Source organism: Dysidea avara, chromosome 2 (assembly GCF_963678975.1).
Source record: "Dysidea avara chromosome 2, odDysAvar1.4, whole genome shotgun sequence".
NCBI classification, from domain to species: Eukaryota; Metazoa; Porifera; class Demospongiae; order Dictyoceratida; family Dysideidae; genus Dysidea; species Dysidea avara.
In genome coordinates, this window is record NC_089273.1 from 47,558,390 (window position 1) to 47,578,787 (window position 20,398).

The window sequence follows — 20,398 nt, forward strand, 5'->3', positions numbered from 1 at the left end:
CATATACCAGTTTATTTAAATTGGGAAAATCCCCACATGCATTGATTATAATCCCAAGAAGCCAATCAAGAATTGGTTGGTTACATCAATAATTTAATACGTTTGAGGGGCTGAGCAATACTTTTGATACACCAACCACTTTTGGCCTGTAAAATAGGGATCTAGATGAAAGATAACATCTTTACACTTTCTGTTGGATCAAAGTCTACATGAAGCTTTATCATATCCTAGCACTACAAGCACAGCAAAAATTGAAACCACATACAACTTACTCATTTATTTGCCTGGTTGTTTATTACAGTAATGCTTCAAAGTGTGGGATATAAGGTTTATCATAACATGTGATATCACTGTAACACCTCAATTTCAGCAAGTTTCTGAAGTCAAATGCTTCAAAGTGTGAGATAGAATCCACTACATTATTTCTGAAGTCAAATGCTTCAAAGTGTGAGATAGAATCCACAAAACCACACCTATATTCAGCCACTCATAGGATATCTTTTGTTATCAATGATATCCTATGGGGTTTAACTATAAGGTATATTGCATAGGAATATTACATTGTCATTTAAAATAATAATCAGATGGTCACATACAAACGTACACACAGTACATAGTATGTAAGTATGAGGCTATACAAAAGTTATTAATTGTAGATACTTGTGATAGAAAAGTTAAATAAATCAATAATAATCATACAGTTGAGTTTTTTACGGTCAATTAGAAGCTAATATTCTAAATTGACACTTATCCAAGAAACTGTGATTAATTGTATCAACTGAGGAGGTTTCATCTGTCGGCAATCGGTAGATAGTTCTACATCCATTAACAATAGGCTTTAGCTTGTTCCCATCAACTAGATATGTCCCAGCAAAAATGTAATTTGAGTTCACTGATAGTCTTTTACAGCATGTCATTGTGGTTGGCAAGACATCATCTGGACTGGCCAAAGAAATTTTTAGCTTTTTGTTTCGCTTTGGTATGTCTTGGTATAGATACTTTGTCACCGAAACAAATGCGATTGATCTCTTAAGTGACTCCAATTTACCAATTAATGCTATAAAAAAAGCAACACAGAATGTAACATACAGTAGCTCCCAATTTTTCGAAGTACGTAATTTTCAGATACACAAATTTTAGTGGTCTTATTTTTGAGGCTCACCTACTAGAAAGCATATAGAGCTAACACTCATAATTGTTAAATAAAAATTTCGTGGAAAGCCAAGCAACCGCAAAATCTGTGAAAATTGATAATTTACAAGTATGTATACATGCCGTACATTACATTTACATATGGATTGTATACATACAGTTTAATACATGTGTAATATAAAGGCCAAAAGCATTATTAGGGTACAAGTATAACAGAAATGTGACCGTCTCAGCAAAAACCTGTCTAGTTCGCACAAACATGTGTATTGAGAAAAACAAAATAAATTTTTTTTAAAAGGTGAAATTATGCATGTTACAAAGAAAATCTTGCACAAGTTTTAATCAAGCCATTACTCAGGAAAGGAAGTGTTAAATCAATTAAACCCATACACCATCTTATTCGCCTACTCATGGGAAGTTCAAAAATCTTTGTTTCATTTCTGTAGCCCAAGTGGTTTGCGTGTAAAGTGTGTTTGTTTACGATGCAGTAGATGTAAACAAAATCATCACTGTTTCTTCAATAAAACTGCCTCCATGCACCTATGCGCAAATGACTGCAGGAATAAAACTTTACCTTGGCTGATCTGTCAATCCATGGTGAACACTGCAAGCCAAATCCCAACTTTGTAGACTAATTTAAATGGAAGTTATTACTGCTAATGTAAGTGCCTGTAGTTTATTTTTAGTATAGTCGCTGTACAAATCGATTTCCTTTCTTTTCCTACTGTCTAGTGGTGTAATTCCAAACTACTCGCCATAATCAAATGAAATTTTGTTGAACCATTCCTTGAACTATGGAGATAATGCTGAGAAAATAAAAAGAAATTTGGACGTTGTGCAAACTAGATGGGTTTTCACTGAGATGGTCACATAATATCATTTGTACCACTCATTGTATTAGAACTCTTCCCACAACTTGAACTACATGTACAAGATGTGTACAATTAGAGCTACAGTACTACTGGTTCTCAAGGGTATTCACAAGGACATTATAACTATAGCCACAGTTTTATTTCATCAGGCCAAAACTATTAGAACACCATGAGATTAAAGTCTTCAAATTGAATATAATCTATCAACTTAAATACTGTCACAATGGTAGTCATGACATAGTTACAAGAAGTTGAGCTTAAAGGTCCTCACATGGTCTGGTAAAAGCAGGCATAAAAAACAGACCACTTTTCTTCAGTGAAACTAATTAGTAAAGACATTGGACAGGAAGTTCAGTGTTGATGATAACAATGTGTCTGCTGTTTGTGTCTCATACGTAAGTCACATGCACAATACTATCTGTAGAATTGAAACTATTGACAGAGACAAATGTAACATTTTGCAGTAGATTGGTCATGACGTCCCTTCGTGTGCAGGCTTGATCGGTCGTGGTAGGACAGAGTGGGACATTTCAACTAACAGTTAGATTGTACATGTTATTAATTCTGGTATTAACTGTTCACATGATTTGTTTCTCTTGTTGTGAGCTACTGTACATTGCTAATTGAATGGGAATAAGCCCATGGCCACCCCCCTTGAGTTGTAAGAATGTAGTGTCTCCTAGCAACCAAGTGGTAGTCATGTTTAGCAGTACAAGCGATAAACCAAACACGTATTCCTTAGACTCCATCCCTTTTCTGTTAGACATTACAAGCAAACTGAGTTATGGTCAGACACAGAGGCTATTTGGACAGCAAATGTCTGGCTGTCCAGCGACTGACTGATATATATATATATCTGTATTGAAGTTCTTTATACACAAAATACAGTGTATACATGTACATAATAATGGTACACACATTACTGTGTATACTTACCAAAACTGGTATAGTTGCAGACGTCAAAGTTGACATCAACCGGACAAGCCCCATCTAACATAGAAAGTTACATGGTTCACAACACTATATTGCTGATCACAAAATACATACTTTCACTTTCTGTTCACTAAAATTAAAATCCCAACTGTATTTAAAATATTACAAAGGACTACAATGATATGGACATTAATTATCTCTGTTTAACTGATTGATGGTGATAAATTTACTTAATGGTTACTAGCTGTTACACATGTAACCATACTGAAGGAAAAGGTTGCTATAGTGTAATAAAGCATAAAGTTGACTATGAATTTGATTTATACACAAAACATTAAAGTACTTTAATAAAGCAATCACTGCACAGTTTAACAAACTCTTTTAGAATATATGTGACCAGAGCTGCAAAAACCAGACATAATTGTATGTTTTCGAATTCCTGTTTATTAATCTACTTACCAAGTGTACCATCTGGCAAAGTTTCAATTATATATGCCAATAACTTTAGGAGTTACAGCCCTACAAAGTAGCAACAACAGAAAAAATTGATTTGTACAGCAAGTATAGGGAGAATAAATTACAGGTACCTACAAAAATGGTTGTACTTACCACAGATTGAGGTACAGAGCTAACATTTTTACCATCGTGTTTGCCATGAACAGGGGAATCAATTACTGGGTAATTTTTTCCTTTACTCGCCCTTCTTCATTGCATACAATGGCAAAATTATGATGAAAATTAATCGTGTACAATTGCTTTGACATGACGTAAGCAAACATTCATAACTTGCATATCCTTGGGTCTACTGCAATGAAACAAAGATTTTCCGACTCCTCTTGAGCAGGCAAATACATAAGATGACATCCAGGTTGTTATTGTTAGTCCCTTCCTTCACTAAGAAAGATGCATTCAAAAAATTTGCAGAATTTTTTCACAAGTATTTCACTCATTGTATTCAATGCTTTAAACTGTAAATTTAGGCTAATGCAATTACGTCAGGTTTTCGCAGATCTGGTCACATATAGTATTAGTAATTATTCGTGACTGGATTGACAAAAACGTATTTTTCTCAAACGTACATTAACATCGTTTCAAACTTTAAGTGGTACATGTCTGCAAACCTACAACATAAAAGAGAAATAGGTGATTTCTATGTCAAATCAAAATTACAGTCTTTCAATGGACTGGATGTGTGTTGAAGTCCCCTTTTTGTAAATCCAGTCACAACATTGTTTGTCGCACATTACCTGAGCAGGAAAACTCTTGCACACTCCATGAGGAATTTGATAAGCAGTTAATCTGAACAGGTTTCTGTCGACGTTGTTCCTTGCTACGTTTACATCTCAACAGCACACCTTCTGAAGAATACGTGAAATTTGATCCCTTGACAACAACATCATCTTTGACTGGAGGGTACCCACACTCTACAGCTGCAAATATAAAAAGCTGTATAATTACACTTGCTAAATTTTTTGCAGGTAAATCTCTATGTAACTTAGAGCATGATGTATTGATAAATGCACATATACAGTACACATTATTATTTAGACTATGATATAGCTCATTTAGAGGGTTACTAAATCACTTAGTCACCTGACATGCTCATTTAGTCACCTACACATGTTCATTTAATAACCCGCCCTCAGGAAATTTTGTACGTGAAAAATAATTATAACACGAAAGGTACACTGGAGTACTTGATAATACTGTAATACAATTCTTCTCCGTGTTCTGTGAATAATTCTGGAGAAATAGTAGACTAAGCGGCATATCTACTATAGCTCTAGCCGTAACTCTGGTTACCGGTTGAATAATTATTTTTGTGGGCGTTGTAAGGACTTCAGGAAGAATCCGTTCTGCTATTCTGCATTGCTCTTTCACGCCACCCTAATGCTCTGGCTATAAGGTATGTACTTTAAACCATAGTCTAAATAAGTTAGACACCGCGACCAACGGGAACTAAGCGATTTAGTAACCCTTCTGGCCCTTAGTAGCGCCCTCACTGCGCTCGGGACGCTACAGCCTCGGGCCATCAGGGTTACTAAATTGCTTAGTTCCCTTGGTCTTGGTGTCTAACTATTATTTAGTGCATACTTATTTTTGTACTCAATCATGGTTGATAGGCACATGTGGATGAACATGAACTCCATGAGGTGAAGCTATACAGGAGAAGAACACTAGAAGTGTAGTTCAAAATTTTGCCTGATACAAATGGCCAATAATTTCACTATTCCTATGTACTAAGGAAAACTGTCTTTTGCAGTATGAAACTCATGCTTCACACAGAGGATTTACACAGAAACTAGATTTCAACATTGGTATATATCACTTCAAAAAATGAAACCCATAAACAAGCACCCATGAAAAGATTTTTCAAAGGTGCATGTGCTTATCAAATACATGTTCATTAGTTTCCTTAAACGTATCACTACCCAGACTCTACAGAGTCATTTTAATTCTTATTACACTGAAAGTAAAGTAGTGTATATTGTGTAACGATAATAACAATTAGAAAGTTTTATTTCCATGTAGTATTGCAGACGTGCTGACATATTGGTTTATACACTTTTACTTTTCAGGATTAACAATTCACTATAGCCACAACAGCTTAAACAAGTCATACCAGAACATTTTCCCTTAAGACTGGTCCATTTACCGGACTCTTGACATGTGATGGATAACGAGGTGTTAACACTAGCATGATAACCATGGTAACAGTGATAAGTGGCTTGGGATCCAATGGACAGATCATTGGCAATGACAAAACTGTTTGGATGTTCTTCAGGTTGTGGACACTGTAAAGCTAGAAGATATATTTCAATCAATAATACATAACTATATATGTACATTCACACAATGAGGCCTATTAAACTCTGTAAACTGCTATGCAGGTTCTAAGAATAGGATTTACAAATTCACTTGTATTTCCCTTGTAATTACACTTGCACAGATAATGGAGTATACTCAAATAAACAGTAACTGCAGTTAGAAACAATTTAAAGGTTCATATAATGAAGGTCTAACTGTACGTACTATATACACTATAAATTGGATATCCGAGCATCTTCACGAGTAATGTTTCGACAAAATGCACTAAATGTAAGAAATTGAGCGGGATGTTTTTGATAAGCTGTAATACAAATCATCAAAATTAAAATTTTGCACTATAGGTATGAGTGCATCATACAGTTTGCTAACTTTACAAAAAATTACCTTCGCACTTGCCAATATCTCCAACCCAAGATCCATTAGAGAAACACATTAATGATGGACCACCTCCAGTCATAACAAATCTCTTCTTACAAGAGTAGCTAGCAACACTACCCACTAGGAACATCAGAGTAGTTGGCTGGACAGTTGTAGCATTCTCACTCTGATTAATGCCCCCCATCACTACCACATTATTGTGTAGCTGGTCACTATCAATTCTAGAGTTGGCTGGTACAGTGATCTCATATTTAGCATGGACTACTAGAGGTGGTGATGTACACATTAACTCCATCTCTGTAAAGAGACAAACAATTGCAGAATTGTATGTAAATGCCTGAAACTGGTTTTCAAGTTTTATGCATACAAAATTAATGTACACTTATAGTATGTATGCATTGAACTGGATCCTCAAAAACATTTAATAACTCATGGATGATCCAAATACACATGATCTTGAAATTTGGCTCATTTGTAGTACTGCATGACCGCTAAAAATATTTCAAAATCCATTCATATGTCTGACAATATTTATACAATTTTCACCATATATTTCCTACTGGAAGCCATAAAAGAGGAATCTCCATTAAAGAAGCCAAACTATGTATGTCTTTGATGATTTGCTATCACCACTAATCATCTGGTTGACAGAAATGTTAACTATACTAAGAAAAATCTACTTTTAATTTTTTAACTGTTTTTCAGGATCCAGCTCAACTTTTACACACTATACATTATACAGATCAATATATAATCTTTGTGTTTATTAAGTACATTATCAATTAGGTATTGGCTAATTTATGAGCAGTGGTTTGTACTACGAACCAAAACTGATCAACATAGTTATGTAAATGTTGTAAAAACGGCAACCTTTGATCTATAAAGATATAGCACCTTTAAGACCACACACTGACATTATGGTCGTACCTCGATACATTCTATAATGTTGTACATTTCACAATTACACACTTTGACAAGAAGCAGGTTTTCCACTCCAGTGATGGTCCGGCATACATTCCAGTACCTGATCACCATTCATCAACACATAACCATCATTACAGAAATAAGTGGCATTAGATTCTGTTTGAAATCCAGTGATGACTACAAAACCATTTGAAGGAGCTTCCAGGAAGGGACACCTTTCATTTTCTATGTTTGAGTAGAAAAGTTTAAAATAGCATATGAAGAACAATTTTAATCACACAGTATACCATGGAAAACCCGGGGACAGAGAGATGACTGGTTCTAGCTACAATACCACTCAAATGCAACGTCACACTCACTTGCACTGTTCATGAGTAGACTTGTTTGATTGGCAAGTAAAATTGCACATGAATTGTGCAGAGATTTTTGCTCATAACAGCTCTACTTACGAGTTATCTGAGAGGGATGAGCAAGTACGTGATAGAGTGCTCCTAATAGTAGCTATTGTATATCTTCATTGTTTTTAATTCCTGTATGCTTGTTTATTTTACTTAACATCCACCAGTCAACAACAAACTCACGGGTGGGATGTGCCTTTGTTTGCCGACACTTTCCTTGAAGGAGTATGCCACAGAACTATTTGAGGTGCTTAACAGACTAGTGTAGATAGCAGCTAAGCTGGGCTTATTGAGCAATTGCAATGGGTGATACCCAATCAGAACACGCCACCGCACCTCTAATATTGAGTGCTGAAGCCATGCCCCTCAACAATCTAGCTCCGTAGAAAACAAGGTATTGTACCATGGCCCCTATCTTAAATTTATTAAGTACTGAATATCCTAAAATCCAATTATACTTACAATACAAAGCTCTTTCAAGTACTCTAATAGAACACACATCTACATTTCAAACACTATAATTGAATGGTCATTCTGAACAGCTGATAAACAATATAAAGGTTGAGGGACTACAGTACAATAACTCATTCTTACCATCACTACAAGATGGAGCTGTTCCATTCCACTTCTCATCATTATTACAAAACCTCTCCATATCACCACCAATAAGACCATATCCAGTATTACAAGTGTACTCTGCTATAAACACTCTACCATCATCACTACTGTATGATACTGCTCCATTAGCAGGAGGAGGTAATTCTGGACAATTACCAACTGTACATGGACAATAATAAAATGTAAATACAGTACTCTCAGGATAATATGATTACAACTAATAGCTTAACAGAGAAATGGACAACATGTGACCCGCTGAGCGAAAACCTGATGTATTTGTTTGTTTTTTCTCGACTTCATTTTACAACTTCTTGTTGTTTAGAGGTAAAAAAAAACATTGGGCTGTAAATTTCAGTCTTATTTGGTAAGTATGTTTGGAGTTGTAGTGATAGACAACAAGAAGAGTAAAACATTTGATTTGCACAGTGACTAGACGGAAAATAAATTACAGATTCTCATTTAATTGATAAGTTACAGGCTACCGAGTTGGGACTTGTGCCATTAAGTTCACCATTAACTGGGGCATTCATCAAAGAACAGTTATGGCATCCATCACGCAAGAAGGTTGTTTAAGAGAAATGGCGACGATAAACTTACGTATTACTGCAATGTAAACAAACACACACAACTCGTGTATGATTCACTATATGAAACGAAGACATTCTTATACTCTCCATGAAATTCAAGGCAAATCTAGTGATGTATTTAGATATTTCAATTTGTGTCTTTTTTCACTGATACTTAACAATTACTATAGAATAATTATAAAATTATTTATAGTGCTTTTTTTTACAAAATGGTTCTAATGTAGCCATCGCTTGTTACAGTGACTGAGGATTCCTATAACCTATAAAGCATGATCTTGTGGAAGCTAATTTGTGGAGCACTTCAACTCACAAAATTCGTGATATTCCCTTTCCCAATATTAAAAAATTCTAATTGGACAAGTTTACACAAACATATATGCACATATTCATACTTGGAGGGATGTATTCACAAATTGGCATTGAATTTGACCAGTTTCCACTCTCCATACAACGTAGCTTGTTTACGCCAACCATCCGGAATCCTTCTTCACACTCAAACACCAGCTCAGCATCACAGAAAAATTGGTGACTTCGTTTCTCTGACATTGTGCTCATTGGATTATCACAAGTTATCCCTACAAGTAGGAGATTAAACAAACAATTAAACAGCCTCGGTTTAGCACAGTACTACACAAATTTCAAAACTTGCAAGCTACAAGTTAATTTACTACAACCATGAATTAGAGCTGAAACAAATGTCAAATTTAGTATCTGGATATTTGGATGTCTTAACGAGCGAATACCAAAATATTTGTTGACATTTTGATTAATGCAATAGTGCTAGAATTTAGCTACATATTGTGACTTGCTTGGCCACTTTCTCTCTAAAAATCAATGATGGTTGCCTTTATAATGGCACAACAGGTCATCTTGTAAAAATATAGATGATAACTGAAACCATTTCAACTATATGTTTTACTAGTAAACAAATACCTGAATGGTAAATTTAGTATCCAAATTTAACAAACAAATATATAAACAAATCAAATATTTGTTTTAACCTTATCATGAACTATACAACTATTCAGATTAAAGTATTAGGTACAGTATATTTGACCTAATGTGTAAAAACGCGACATAAACCAGGAATTCATTGCTAGGTATGTTTTTCTTTACCAAGACAAAGATGAAACTAGTGAAGAAAGACTGGTCTCATTATTTCTTCGACATGACATAAATAAACACTTATAACTTATGTTCCTATGGCATATTACAAATTTTCCAACTCCTTTTGAGAAGGCAAATAAGATGATCTCAAGGTTTTTACTGTTAGTCCTGCACAAAAGAATAAAACATTTAAGCCTTAAGGGTGCTAGTCTTTTTGAAGCCATATAAATGCTGTTCCTTTTATCTTTGATGCAGGCAAAAAGAAAGCTACAGGAATCTAAACTACTGCTTCGAAGATTGACCTAACTTTCTACTATACAGAGACCAAAGTATGAGATTGTACCTTGTTTCATTCATGCACTATAGCCTCTCAAAGTTAACCCATACATTTTTTTATTCCGAGATACTGGCTGCTTGCACAAGCATCAAATTCGCTGTAAAGATTCTTCAATAAATTTGTGGAAACTTAGCGCAGGGATTTGTCTTTGCACTTCTTCTTTCTTGAGTTATAAAACAAAGAGCGAGTGCCACGAGTGAACTTCGACTTCCGGGCCCTGTAACTTCGTGCTGGATCACAACAATTATAATTCCATGTGCTAAAAGTTTGCAAACTTATCACTGATAGTCCACCAAAAGTTTGGTAGAGATCCGACTATCGTGTATTCCAGAATATCACCTTTTACAATGCAGTGTAGAACATGTGCACGCCGACCAGTTATTACAACAAATTCAATAAACCACAAATGCCAACTTTATTAAATAACTAGTTATAAATGAAGTTCTGAACTAAAGAAAAGCTCTTGTTCCTTTTCTTTACACACTGGGACACCTTCCTGTTGGTTGTGGAGTCGCTAAGTCTGCTTTTCGATAGGTAACGCCTCGCCTTGTAATGCAGTCAGTGTCTTGTAATGGGTGATAAATCCAGCTGGAACATTGTCTCTAACTAAGAACAGGTGTACAATTACAAATATAACTTACCAGCATACACTATCACTTGAGAAAACACAGGAAGAACGTGTGTTGGCTACAAATCAGCTTGCGTTCCCATGTGTCTTCAACACTAGCACTTACTTTCAGGCTAATTGTCACTCTTGGGCGCCTAGATGATCATTTTTGTGATAGTTTTCAAATGAAACAGGCTGTTTCTTGGCCAATTTCTTTGGCGCAAAACACGCCTAACATAGCGTAATATTGCCAATTATGATGTAACAACCGCATGTAGTTGTGTGGGTTGTCCCTTGAATGGCTTCAAAAACCTGCTAGCACCCTTAAACCTGCATAATCCAGAAAAGCGGATATGATAAAGAATGAATTGAAAATGCACAATGCTTTGTCAATTTATATAGGTAGTTACAAACAGGCATCTTTCATGAAACGTTCGTCCGATTGCTTAGAAAACAGATTTTATTAATTAGCAAAGAGTAAGCTATCTATGTATAAACTTTCAACATATACCAAGGAGCTCACTCACTACGACACGCCGAAATATTATGTATCCTTTCGCCTTCGTATTGTCATTGTGCTCATCCAACAGTAATATCTATATATCAACTGAATCACCATCATGTGAAGAGAAAAATGACACTAAGAGAAAATCAATATGATGAAATACGGTTGAGTTTGTACATAGCTATGTGAAGAAGGAAGACGGAAGGATAGTTCTTTTGCTCTTTCAAAATGAGGCGGGAAGCTCTGGGTTGGATGGACACTACAAAGTATGGGACCATTTAAACCAAAATTTAATAGTTTTTGTCGTTACTAGATAAATTTAACAGTATTTGTGCTATGGGGTTTAGTTTCACAAGGGATGCTTGTGATCCAGTTTACTGAATTATGCATTTTTATTGCTTACATTTCATAAAACAGCTGTGGGTTTAAGGATTGAAAATTTTGATAATAAGCATCTATTTCATCCATTGTAAACATTGCTTAATAAAATTGTGGTTGCATGATCATGTTGGATTTTGCATATCTACGGCTAATGACCATCATGTAGAAAAAGCCTCCAAAGATAATGTTATGTACTTACAGTATTCAACCTACTAAGAGTTGTTACTGATATACAGCAATTATAACTTACGTACATACTTTCACACTTTGGGTGTGCTTGTGACCAGGTCATGTTTGGTAGACATTTCAGTTCAATCTTTTTATCCATTTTGTAGCAGGAGTCACACTTGTAGTTGATGGTATAACCAACTGGAGCAAATGATGAGGTGAAGTGTCCATTAGTAATGACTGGTGGATTAGTACATCCCTGGACTACAAGGAGGGTACATAGAAAAATGAGATATATACAAAACGATTAGGAGAGTGACTACTTTATTAGAGCACATGTGACCATATTACCAAAACTATGTCGTGTAAACGTTAGACAGTTGTGTAGAATTTACAAAGCCTTCAGTCCAGGATTGATATGGTGAACAAATTGATACGTACAATTAAGGAAGCTAACAATATGTGGAATTACGTTGAATTTAACTTTAGTACAGACTACGTACGATTGTGTGTGGGTTTGTCTGAACGTTGATTCTTAAAACACATGCAGAATGTTAATGTTGTTTACATACAACACCACCTTGTCTGTGTGTGTGTGCGCATGTGCGTGAATTAAGATCTATTAACATACATACCACAGATGGGTGGTTTATCACTCCAGGTACGATTAAGCTGACATCTGATAGTAGAGGGACCAATCAAGGTATATCCACTCTTACAGGCAAACCACAACTGTTCACCAATCTTCTTACCACCAACTGTGTGGCCATTGTGTAATGGAGCAATTGGTGGACAAACAGCTGTAATAAGAATGTGATAATTGTGAAGACAACAACACATTGAGTGACACATCTACTTAAACATGACTACAAATCAAGGAGATAGCTAAATTGCTTCCTGCAGCAAGTATGTACAGTAGTTCAACACATAGTTCACAGAATGCAGACACATGACACAAAGACTTAACACTGTACATGAATGTTCATAGCCATACTATCTGTCTTGCACGCATGCACACACACACACACACACAAAATCAAAAGCAAGCCCTTAGGTAGTGTGTACACTACCGCAACTCAGCACTAGTACACCACAGGAGACTGTACTGTGTGATGAGCTTTATCCAGGGGCCACCCATCACATATGTGAGACATGGGACAGTCGACCTACTAATACCAGACCAACAAGGATCATAGAAAAATAAAGTAGGGAAACAAGGGCCTTTGAAGTCTATTTCCTAGTCCTACTGGATAAGCTAGGAGGACTAGTAACTTACAGCAGAACTTTGCCAATAAACATTACACCCAATACACACACACATCCTTACCATTTCTGTTGTAACCTGGAGCAAAAGAAAAAGAGTAATGAAAACACCACTACATGTTGGTAAGAGTTACAACACGTATTACATTAACTATACAAAGATAACAATGTGGTATGTGTGTGTAAACTGGAACTGGAACTGCATACTGTAAACTCAACTTGTTTGTGTAATTGTCTAAAGGTATTTATTACAATGCATAAATGCATATAATAATGTTGTTTCTTCACTGCTACGTGTGGTCTTGCTAGCCTCTTTAGGGATCTTGTTAAAGAAAACGTAATTTTTAAATTGGAAATGTGTGAAATAACAAGTTAAGCTTATGCAGAACCAGTCACAATCGTACACACAATACTTAGAGCTGTGAAACTGGACAGAATATCACAAGTGGTTACTGAGCAGATCATAACTGTTGGTTATCTGGTTAACTGAATGGAATGACATTTCTACTAACAACGTAAACTATGTATCCTTAGTAGCTTGTCAAATTGTCCTTATAGCAACCAAATCGTTATACCTAGAATCCTGTAATATCTAATATCAATGGTAAACCAGAAGGAAACTACCAAACATACATCTTTGAGTGAATATCTTAGAGATCGGTTATTCGGTTATGCAACAAATAACTGACAACTGGAATAACTGACCAGTTATTTGGTTCATCCAGTAAGAGTTCACACGCCTACGTAGTATTATATGTACATACAAACAAACAGTATTATGTACTAGTACAATTACAATACAAACATATAATTTTATAACATACTTCTACACAAAGGAGGTTCATCCGACCACTCTCCATCACCATTACACCAGAGGTACCTGGGTCCAACCAATTGCGTGTAATTGTGACAACTATACCACACCCTCTCTCCATATTGAAATGAGTTACCATGACGAATAGCATCCTTAGGAATACCAGGATCATCACAGTATACAACTAGAACAACAACAACAAGTATTATAATATTATGATAAACATTTTGTACATAATGTACAGAGAATCTCAGGAATTGGAACTGGTCTCAATAATGAGGTGGCTTTATTAATGAGGCATCTTAGCAACGTTTGGGACCTACTTGACATGGTCACTCTAAGGAGGTGGTTTTATTAAAGAGATGGTTACTAAGCAAGGTTTCACTGTATTGCCAACAGAAGACTGTAATGTGCACACACAAATTATTGTAACAGTTTTCAGATGTAATTGTAACATGTGCTAACATCTGGTTTAACTACAGTATTAAAATATGTGACCGGATCTGCGGAAACCTGACATAATGGAGCAAGCCTAAATTTTCTGTATAGGCTATTATTGTAATGTGTAAAATATTTGCATAAATGAAAAAAAAAATTGTAAAATTTTTTAACGAAGAAAAGATGCAATGATAAAATCATCAGTACCATCTTATTTGCCTACTCAAGAGGGGTTTGAAATTTTTGTTTTGTAGCAGTAGCCTAAAGGATACGTAAGTTATGGGCGTTTGGTTACGTCATGTCGAAACGGTTGTATGCGATCGATTTTTCTTCACTGATTTCGTCTCTGTATGTAGTGAAGAAAGGTGGTAGGAGACAAAACTCACCATGTAATAGACTCCTCTATTCATGGCGAACACGATGGTGCAAGTTGCAACTCTTGTACTGCATTGTGTTTGTAACCTACAGTCGTTTTGTAAGCACCTGTAATTTATTTTCCAAATCCTTGCTGTACAAATCGATCTTTCTGTTGCTGCTACTTTGTAGGGCTGTAACTCCAAACGTTGTTGGCATACAAGGCTGAAATTTGGCCAGAGAATGCACTCAGTTTAGCAGATTATAAATATTCAATATTAAAGAATTTGAAAAGTGCACCATTATGTCAGGTTTTCGCAGATCCGGTCACGTATGTACATGTGTTATTGAGGGAATTTGAATTGTTTTCAATGACAAAATAACATTCATCCATTACATGGCCTCTCCAGATTTTACCATTGAGCGTATATACACAAGTCACAATTATTTGGTAAACATTTATGTACATAAATTATGTGTATATTAGACCTTAGTTCCTTAAATTCCACAAGTGTCTTTTAAAAACCTTCTTGTGTCTTTTTTTTTCAAAAAAAAAAAAAAAAAGCAAAAAACACTAAACAACCACATTCATGAATACGCTTATCCTGTCTAGTACTACCATAATGTACAGGTAATAGTCAGTAGTGATGTATACACTACAAATTAGTACAACATGTGTTAGTAAATGGTATCTTGGTAACACGTTTTAAAAATGTTTACATGGTATCCCTTTAGTACCTGTCTAAAACTTTACTATATAGAAGTTTAGGTAGCGAGAAAATAAGTGGGCTACTTCTTTACGTCACAAATAATTTCTGAAAGTGCTTGTGATTGTGTGAAGTTTTATAATTCCATTTTATTACATTTCCTTTATCTAGATACCCAAAGGAATGGTGCAAACATGCATTCTTACAGATCTGGTCACACTTTTTTCACCTACTGGGTACCCACATGATGGCTGACTTATTGAATGCAGAAAAACTCCATATTAGGTAGTGACTTGATCTTCAGACAACTTGCTATCTCAGCAAATGCCTAAGGAGCCAAAAATCCTGGGGATCTGAAAATCGTTTCCTCTGATGTGCAATACAAGTACATTCTAGAGGAGGTTGGTTAGCACTGCTAAAATAAATTATACGCAAGTCTGTTTTATGGAGTGGAGTAAACAGTAGTCTTGTCAAACTATAATTACTGCTCATGACTTCTGATGTCACAACACGAGAACTACTAGAACCTGTGTATCTATTCTGAGAAGTGAATGTCATGCATTACTTTATAAGGACACTAGTTCACATAACAATACTATTAAATCCTTAATAGAATTAAACACATGTTATTGATAGAATAACACATGTTATTGATAAAATAACAAAGTCAACAACTCTATGAGATCACTAACACATGTTACCCACAATAGTTGTATTGTGGACTGATCACTGAGGAACTGAGATGATACTACCATATATGGTTATAATGGTTATGGGTGATTGTTGGGAGTGTCTAACACTAGTGTACATAGACTATGAGGCTATATATAGAAGGTTAATACAAATATAAAGATGTGATTATATCTCATTGAGCATCCACTACACATGTTCTGTATTTCCATTGTAAACACAATTGCCTTATTTGGTATTATCAAAGAGATAATTGGATAATGACTTCACATCAATAGGCTATCTATAACTCCCACATTGCTTTGGAACAGGTGATGTCCTTATTAGGAAGAGGTCTGGTTGTAAATGGGACTATGGACATGCCCCAGTACTTGTTTAGCAAATTATTTATAAAAGCACCATATATGGATGCTGTATAATTCTACTGTTAACTCAACTGGTATGAATGATCACATGGACCATTCACTGCCAAAAATACTCACAAGATTCCAGATTATTAACACAACGTTTTAGTGTATATGAACCACACAGAACTTCACAACAGTGTAGGGCTCACTCAAACTCACCCCCAATACAGTTCCTAGCCAATCGTTAAACCTTCATTAATAATACTACCCCACTAGAAAATTAGCAGCACAGTATCACATTAACACTTGAATTTACTGAGACTAAACCAACTATCAATCTACACGAATGCCTAAAAATCAACACAACTTCTTTTTAAAAAAAAAGTTGAAAATCAGGTTTCTACAAGTGGCTAATAATACACAAACTCATTCAGTGAACACTTCAAAGCCACAAAGTCATACAACATCACTATCATCAGACAGTTAAAGCATAATCACCCACTAATGGTCATGTACATAATTGTTAACCAGACTATCATATTCACTGTGTGATAATGTAATATTCATACTGAAATGTCTGACAACAAATGAAGTAATGTTAAATAAACTTTGGTCCAGACATGAAAGTCATTTATAACATATTATCTAACATGTCACTACATTTCCTACAACCAGGGGTAACACAAATAATATTGTGGAATAATGTTAGTATAGTGCAGTTACAACCACATGTATATCATGTCTATTTGCAAGCACTAGCACTGCACTGTAACAAAAACTATATTACTGTGGAGAAAAAGAGTAAAGGCACCCAAGGTCCTTAAACGCACGTACACACGCATGCACGCACCCACCCACGCATGCATGCACTATGACTACACACACATGCACACAAAACAAAAGAAGCAAAAGTACAAAGCCACTTTCATTCATCAAACCAGCACTGGGATGCCGTGCAAGCAAACTCCTGGGATAGGGCTAGTAACCTGTGGAGGTCTCATGGAGAGAGGTCGTGGAACCTAAAGTTCCACAACGACCCCAACACCACTAAGCGAGACAAGGACAGTTGGGCATTTGCTTACCCAGTAAACACAAAGTACCCATTGATGTTAGCTAGGTGGGCTGCTTTCCCAGATGACACAGGCCACCACGTATCCACTATACAGCTGGGTAGAAAAAGGTAAAGTTTCTTGCTCAAAAAAACAACAACATCACAACAACTTGGTAAAATCCAGCATCAAACCAGGGAAACAACATAGCCATTTTGTTATGCTGCCACACACACAAACACACACACACACAAACACGCACAAAAAAGCAACGCAAAGCCTTCAGCTGCCGTGCTAGCACCCAGTGAACCAGCACTGGGTCAACTGTACACTACTCAGGTGCTAGTAGTCAGCACAGGCTAATCCTCCTGGGGTAGAATTAGTAACCCACAGGAAGGTGTATTATGTCCCACAGGTGAAGGTGTGGGTACCCGAAGTACTGGACCTTCTCCCAATGTGTGAGACACGGACAATTGGCATTTGCTTCCCCAGTACTACCAGGTGCCCAATGATGTTACAGCTGGGTGGGCTACTTCCCCAGTTGACACCAGGCCACCAGGTCACCATTTAAACAGCTGGGTGGACACACACACACACACACACAAACACACACTACACAAACACACACACTCACTAGTACAATATGGTTCAGTTCCAGTCCATTGAGTTGTTCCATTACTATTCAGTATACACAATCTAGTGACATCACCAACTAGTTGATAACCTTGTACACAAGAGTATGTTGCTACATCACCAATAACAGCTGGTTGATAGTTCTCATCAGTGTAATATGGTGTAACACGACCAACTGATATTAACTGTAGTTCTGGACAATGATGGGGAACTGGAGGAATAGGAAATTATACACATCTTATTAATGTACACACAAATACATGTTCAATAGGTTCTTTGTTTGTTTGAATGACATATATGACCAACCGCCTCTGCAGTTGTCGTATGTGCGTATGTATTTACAAATTCAGCTATTACAAAATATTTGAGTTTGAACAAAATCTCACATCAACAACCAGAACTAAATATAATAAAACAATTGCTACATGGTGTAACAGTTACATCTGATCGTCACCCAATATTTTCACTTTGATGTCAAAAAGTTGATAACAATAAACAATCAACATCATCACCACAAACAGGCAATGCTGAACAACATGGGTGGAACACAATACAAAGCCACCAATAAAACAAACATCAAATACCTCACATGATTTAAGTTATCAACACCAATTAAATTCATTCCTAGTGTAGAGTGGTTAATTTAATGTATTTTATTAAAGCCTAATTAATATTGTTGACATACAGTGAAACCTAACTATGCCACCAGTCAGTGGGTAACATTGTACACATTTAAGGTGAACAGTTTTTTTTTACAGGTCACAGAACACAAATTATGATAAGCAGTGATATGTACAAAGTCCACATCCTGGGAAATCAATGTATGCCTTCCTTTTTGGATAATAATCCCTAATCCCACTAACAGTATGTGCTTTCTCCTATCCCAGGTATTTCAAGCAGGTGGGCCTGAATGAGGAGATATGTCATCTGGAAATCTGTGGTTCAAAGTTGTCCTCAGGGTAGGGGCATTGGTAGAATTTGTAACCTAAACTTGTATCCAAGTTAGGGGCAGCTGGCACATTGGTGATTCCTGGGGTAAATGTATGGAATTGTGTCCCCTGCTTGGAGGTGGATAACTCTCGAATCCTTACAAACTCCAACTATGTAAATTCTCCATTTCTTTGGAACTCAGTACCTGTAGAAATTTTACAAATTTCCAAAGCAATTCCTTTTCGGATGGCACTTCGTCGATTTCTGCTCAGCTAACCTGATTTTGTAATTTTCTCTTTGTTTTCTTTTTGTATAGGTATGTAGTTGTCGTGTGTCATGTTTTTGCTGTATGTTTTATTTTGTACTTGTAACTGTATGTATGTATGTATGTCTTTGTAAGGGGAGCACGTTTGCAGGCTTTGCCTTTTGTGTGACCCTTGTCTTTTGACAAAAATCGATAATCTAATCTAATCTAATCTATGTCATGACAACGAGCAAATTCATCTGGTTCACGGCCTGGGGTAGCCTAGACATTTTAATGAATTAAAAGCTGCTGCGACACTGACTTTGAGCTATATTAACAGCCCGGGGATGCCGCGTCAATAAAATGCCAAGGAAAAGGCTGCATTACTAACCACCTCGCTATCAGCAATCACGGTCCGGTACTCAACACACAATACACACGAGGTACGGCGATCACTTACGGTTGGACGCTAGTACAGTGAAGGATTGTAGGAGACAAGCGGTGAAGATACAAGTCCACACTACAACTCGATCAGTAGACATCACCAACAGCCACTACACGTTGTTAACTGTGCCACCAGCTGCTGCTTGACTGATTTTATTAATCACCACTACTAGCACATGTACGGGTTGGTATCGCCTTTGTGTTTGTGTGGTTAATTAATTTTGTGACGTCATTACACTGAGCCGGCAGCGCCATCGGTTAGTGCATAGACTACTATATAGAAGCGTTGTCCACAAAGAATTGGAGCCTAGCCCCAGCTGCAACCCTATTGCTAACTAAGTACCTAGCTATCTTGAGTTAGTTTTTGATAGTCAGCTAAGCTAAGATGGTGTGATGAAGGATCAGGAGTCATAGAAGAAACTTCTTACAGAAACCATAATGAATTGACAAGTAGCATCTCATCTCAAGTCTCATCCCCAGACCGCTTTTTTTTTCCTTTTGTACATGTGTGGGGCAGAGAATTTTCACACAAAAAGGGAGAGAGAGAAAAACGTTCTGGCATGAGACTAAATGGTTTGCCCCTGTGGGACCTCCCTTGTTTCAGTGTCATGTGATTTGGGTTCATTGGTTATGGTTTGCATAACTCCGTTATCGTGCAGTATGTAACTGAATTGGTTAATTTTCTCAGA

The 20,398-nt window shown here is 36.4% G+C and overlaps 1 protein-coding gene across 1 annotated transcript; it reads right to left on the reverse strand.

Annotated features, from left to right (window-relative positions):
• Nucleotides 1-548: 548 nt before the first annotated feature.
• On the reverse strand, nt 549-19,921 carry LOC136247501 (sushi, von Willebrand factor type A, EGF and pentraxin domain-containing protein 1-like). The gene is made up of 14 exons (XM_066039224.1): nt 19,726-19,921; nt 18,093-18,302; nt 13,884-14,057; nt 13,124-13,138; nt 12,432-12,596; nt 11,887-12,060; nt 9,084-9,266; nt 8,081-8,263; nt 7,134-7,313; nt 6,171-6,461; nt 5,581-5,760; nt 4,205-4,387; nt 2,961-3,014; nt 549-1,057 (listed from the first exon to the last, which is right to left on the reverse strand). Exons 1-14 carry the CDS (start codon nt 19,805-19,807, stop codon nt 717-719), a joined length of 2,415 nt encoding a protein of 804 aa, XP_065895296.1. The 5' UTR covers nt 19,808-19,921; the 3' UTR covers nt 549-716.
• Nucleotides 19,922-20,398: the final 477 nt, after the last annotated feature.

Coding starts and splice junctions, on each gene's coding strand:
- LOC136247501 (XM_066039224.1), bottom strand. CDS start 19,807: ATGTCTACTGATCGAGTTGTAGTGTGGACTTGTATCTTCACCGCTTGT. Junction 9,267..11,886: donor AGCACACCCAAAGTGTGAAA/GTATGTACGTAA, acceptor TCCTACTTGTAG/GGATAACTTGTGATAATCCA. Junction 4,388..5,580: donor TCTTAAGGGAAAATGTTCTG/GTATGACTTGTT, acceptor TTATATTTGCAG/CTGTAGAGTGTGGGTACCCT.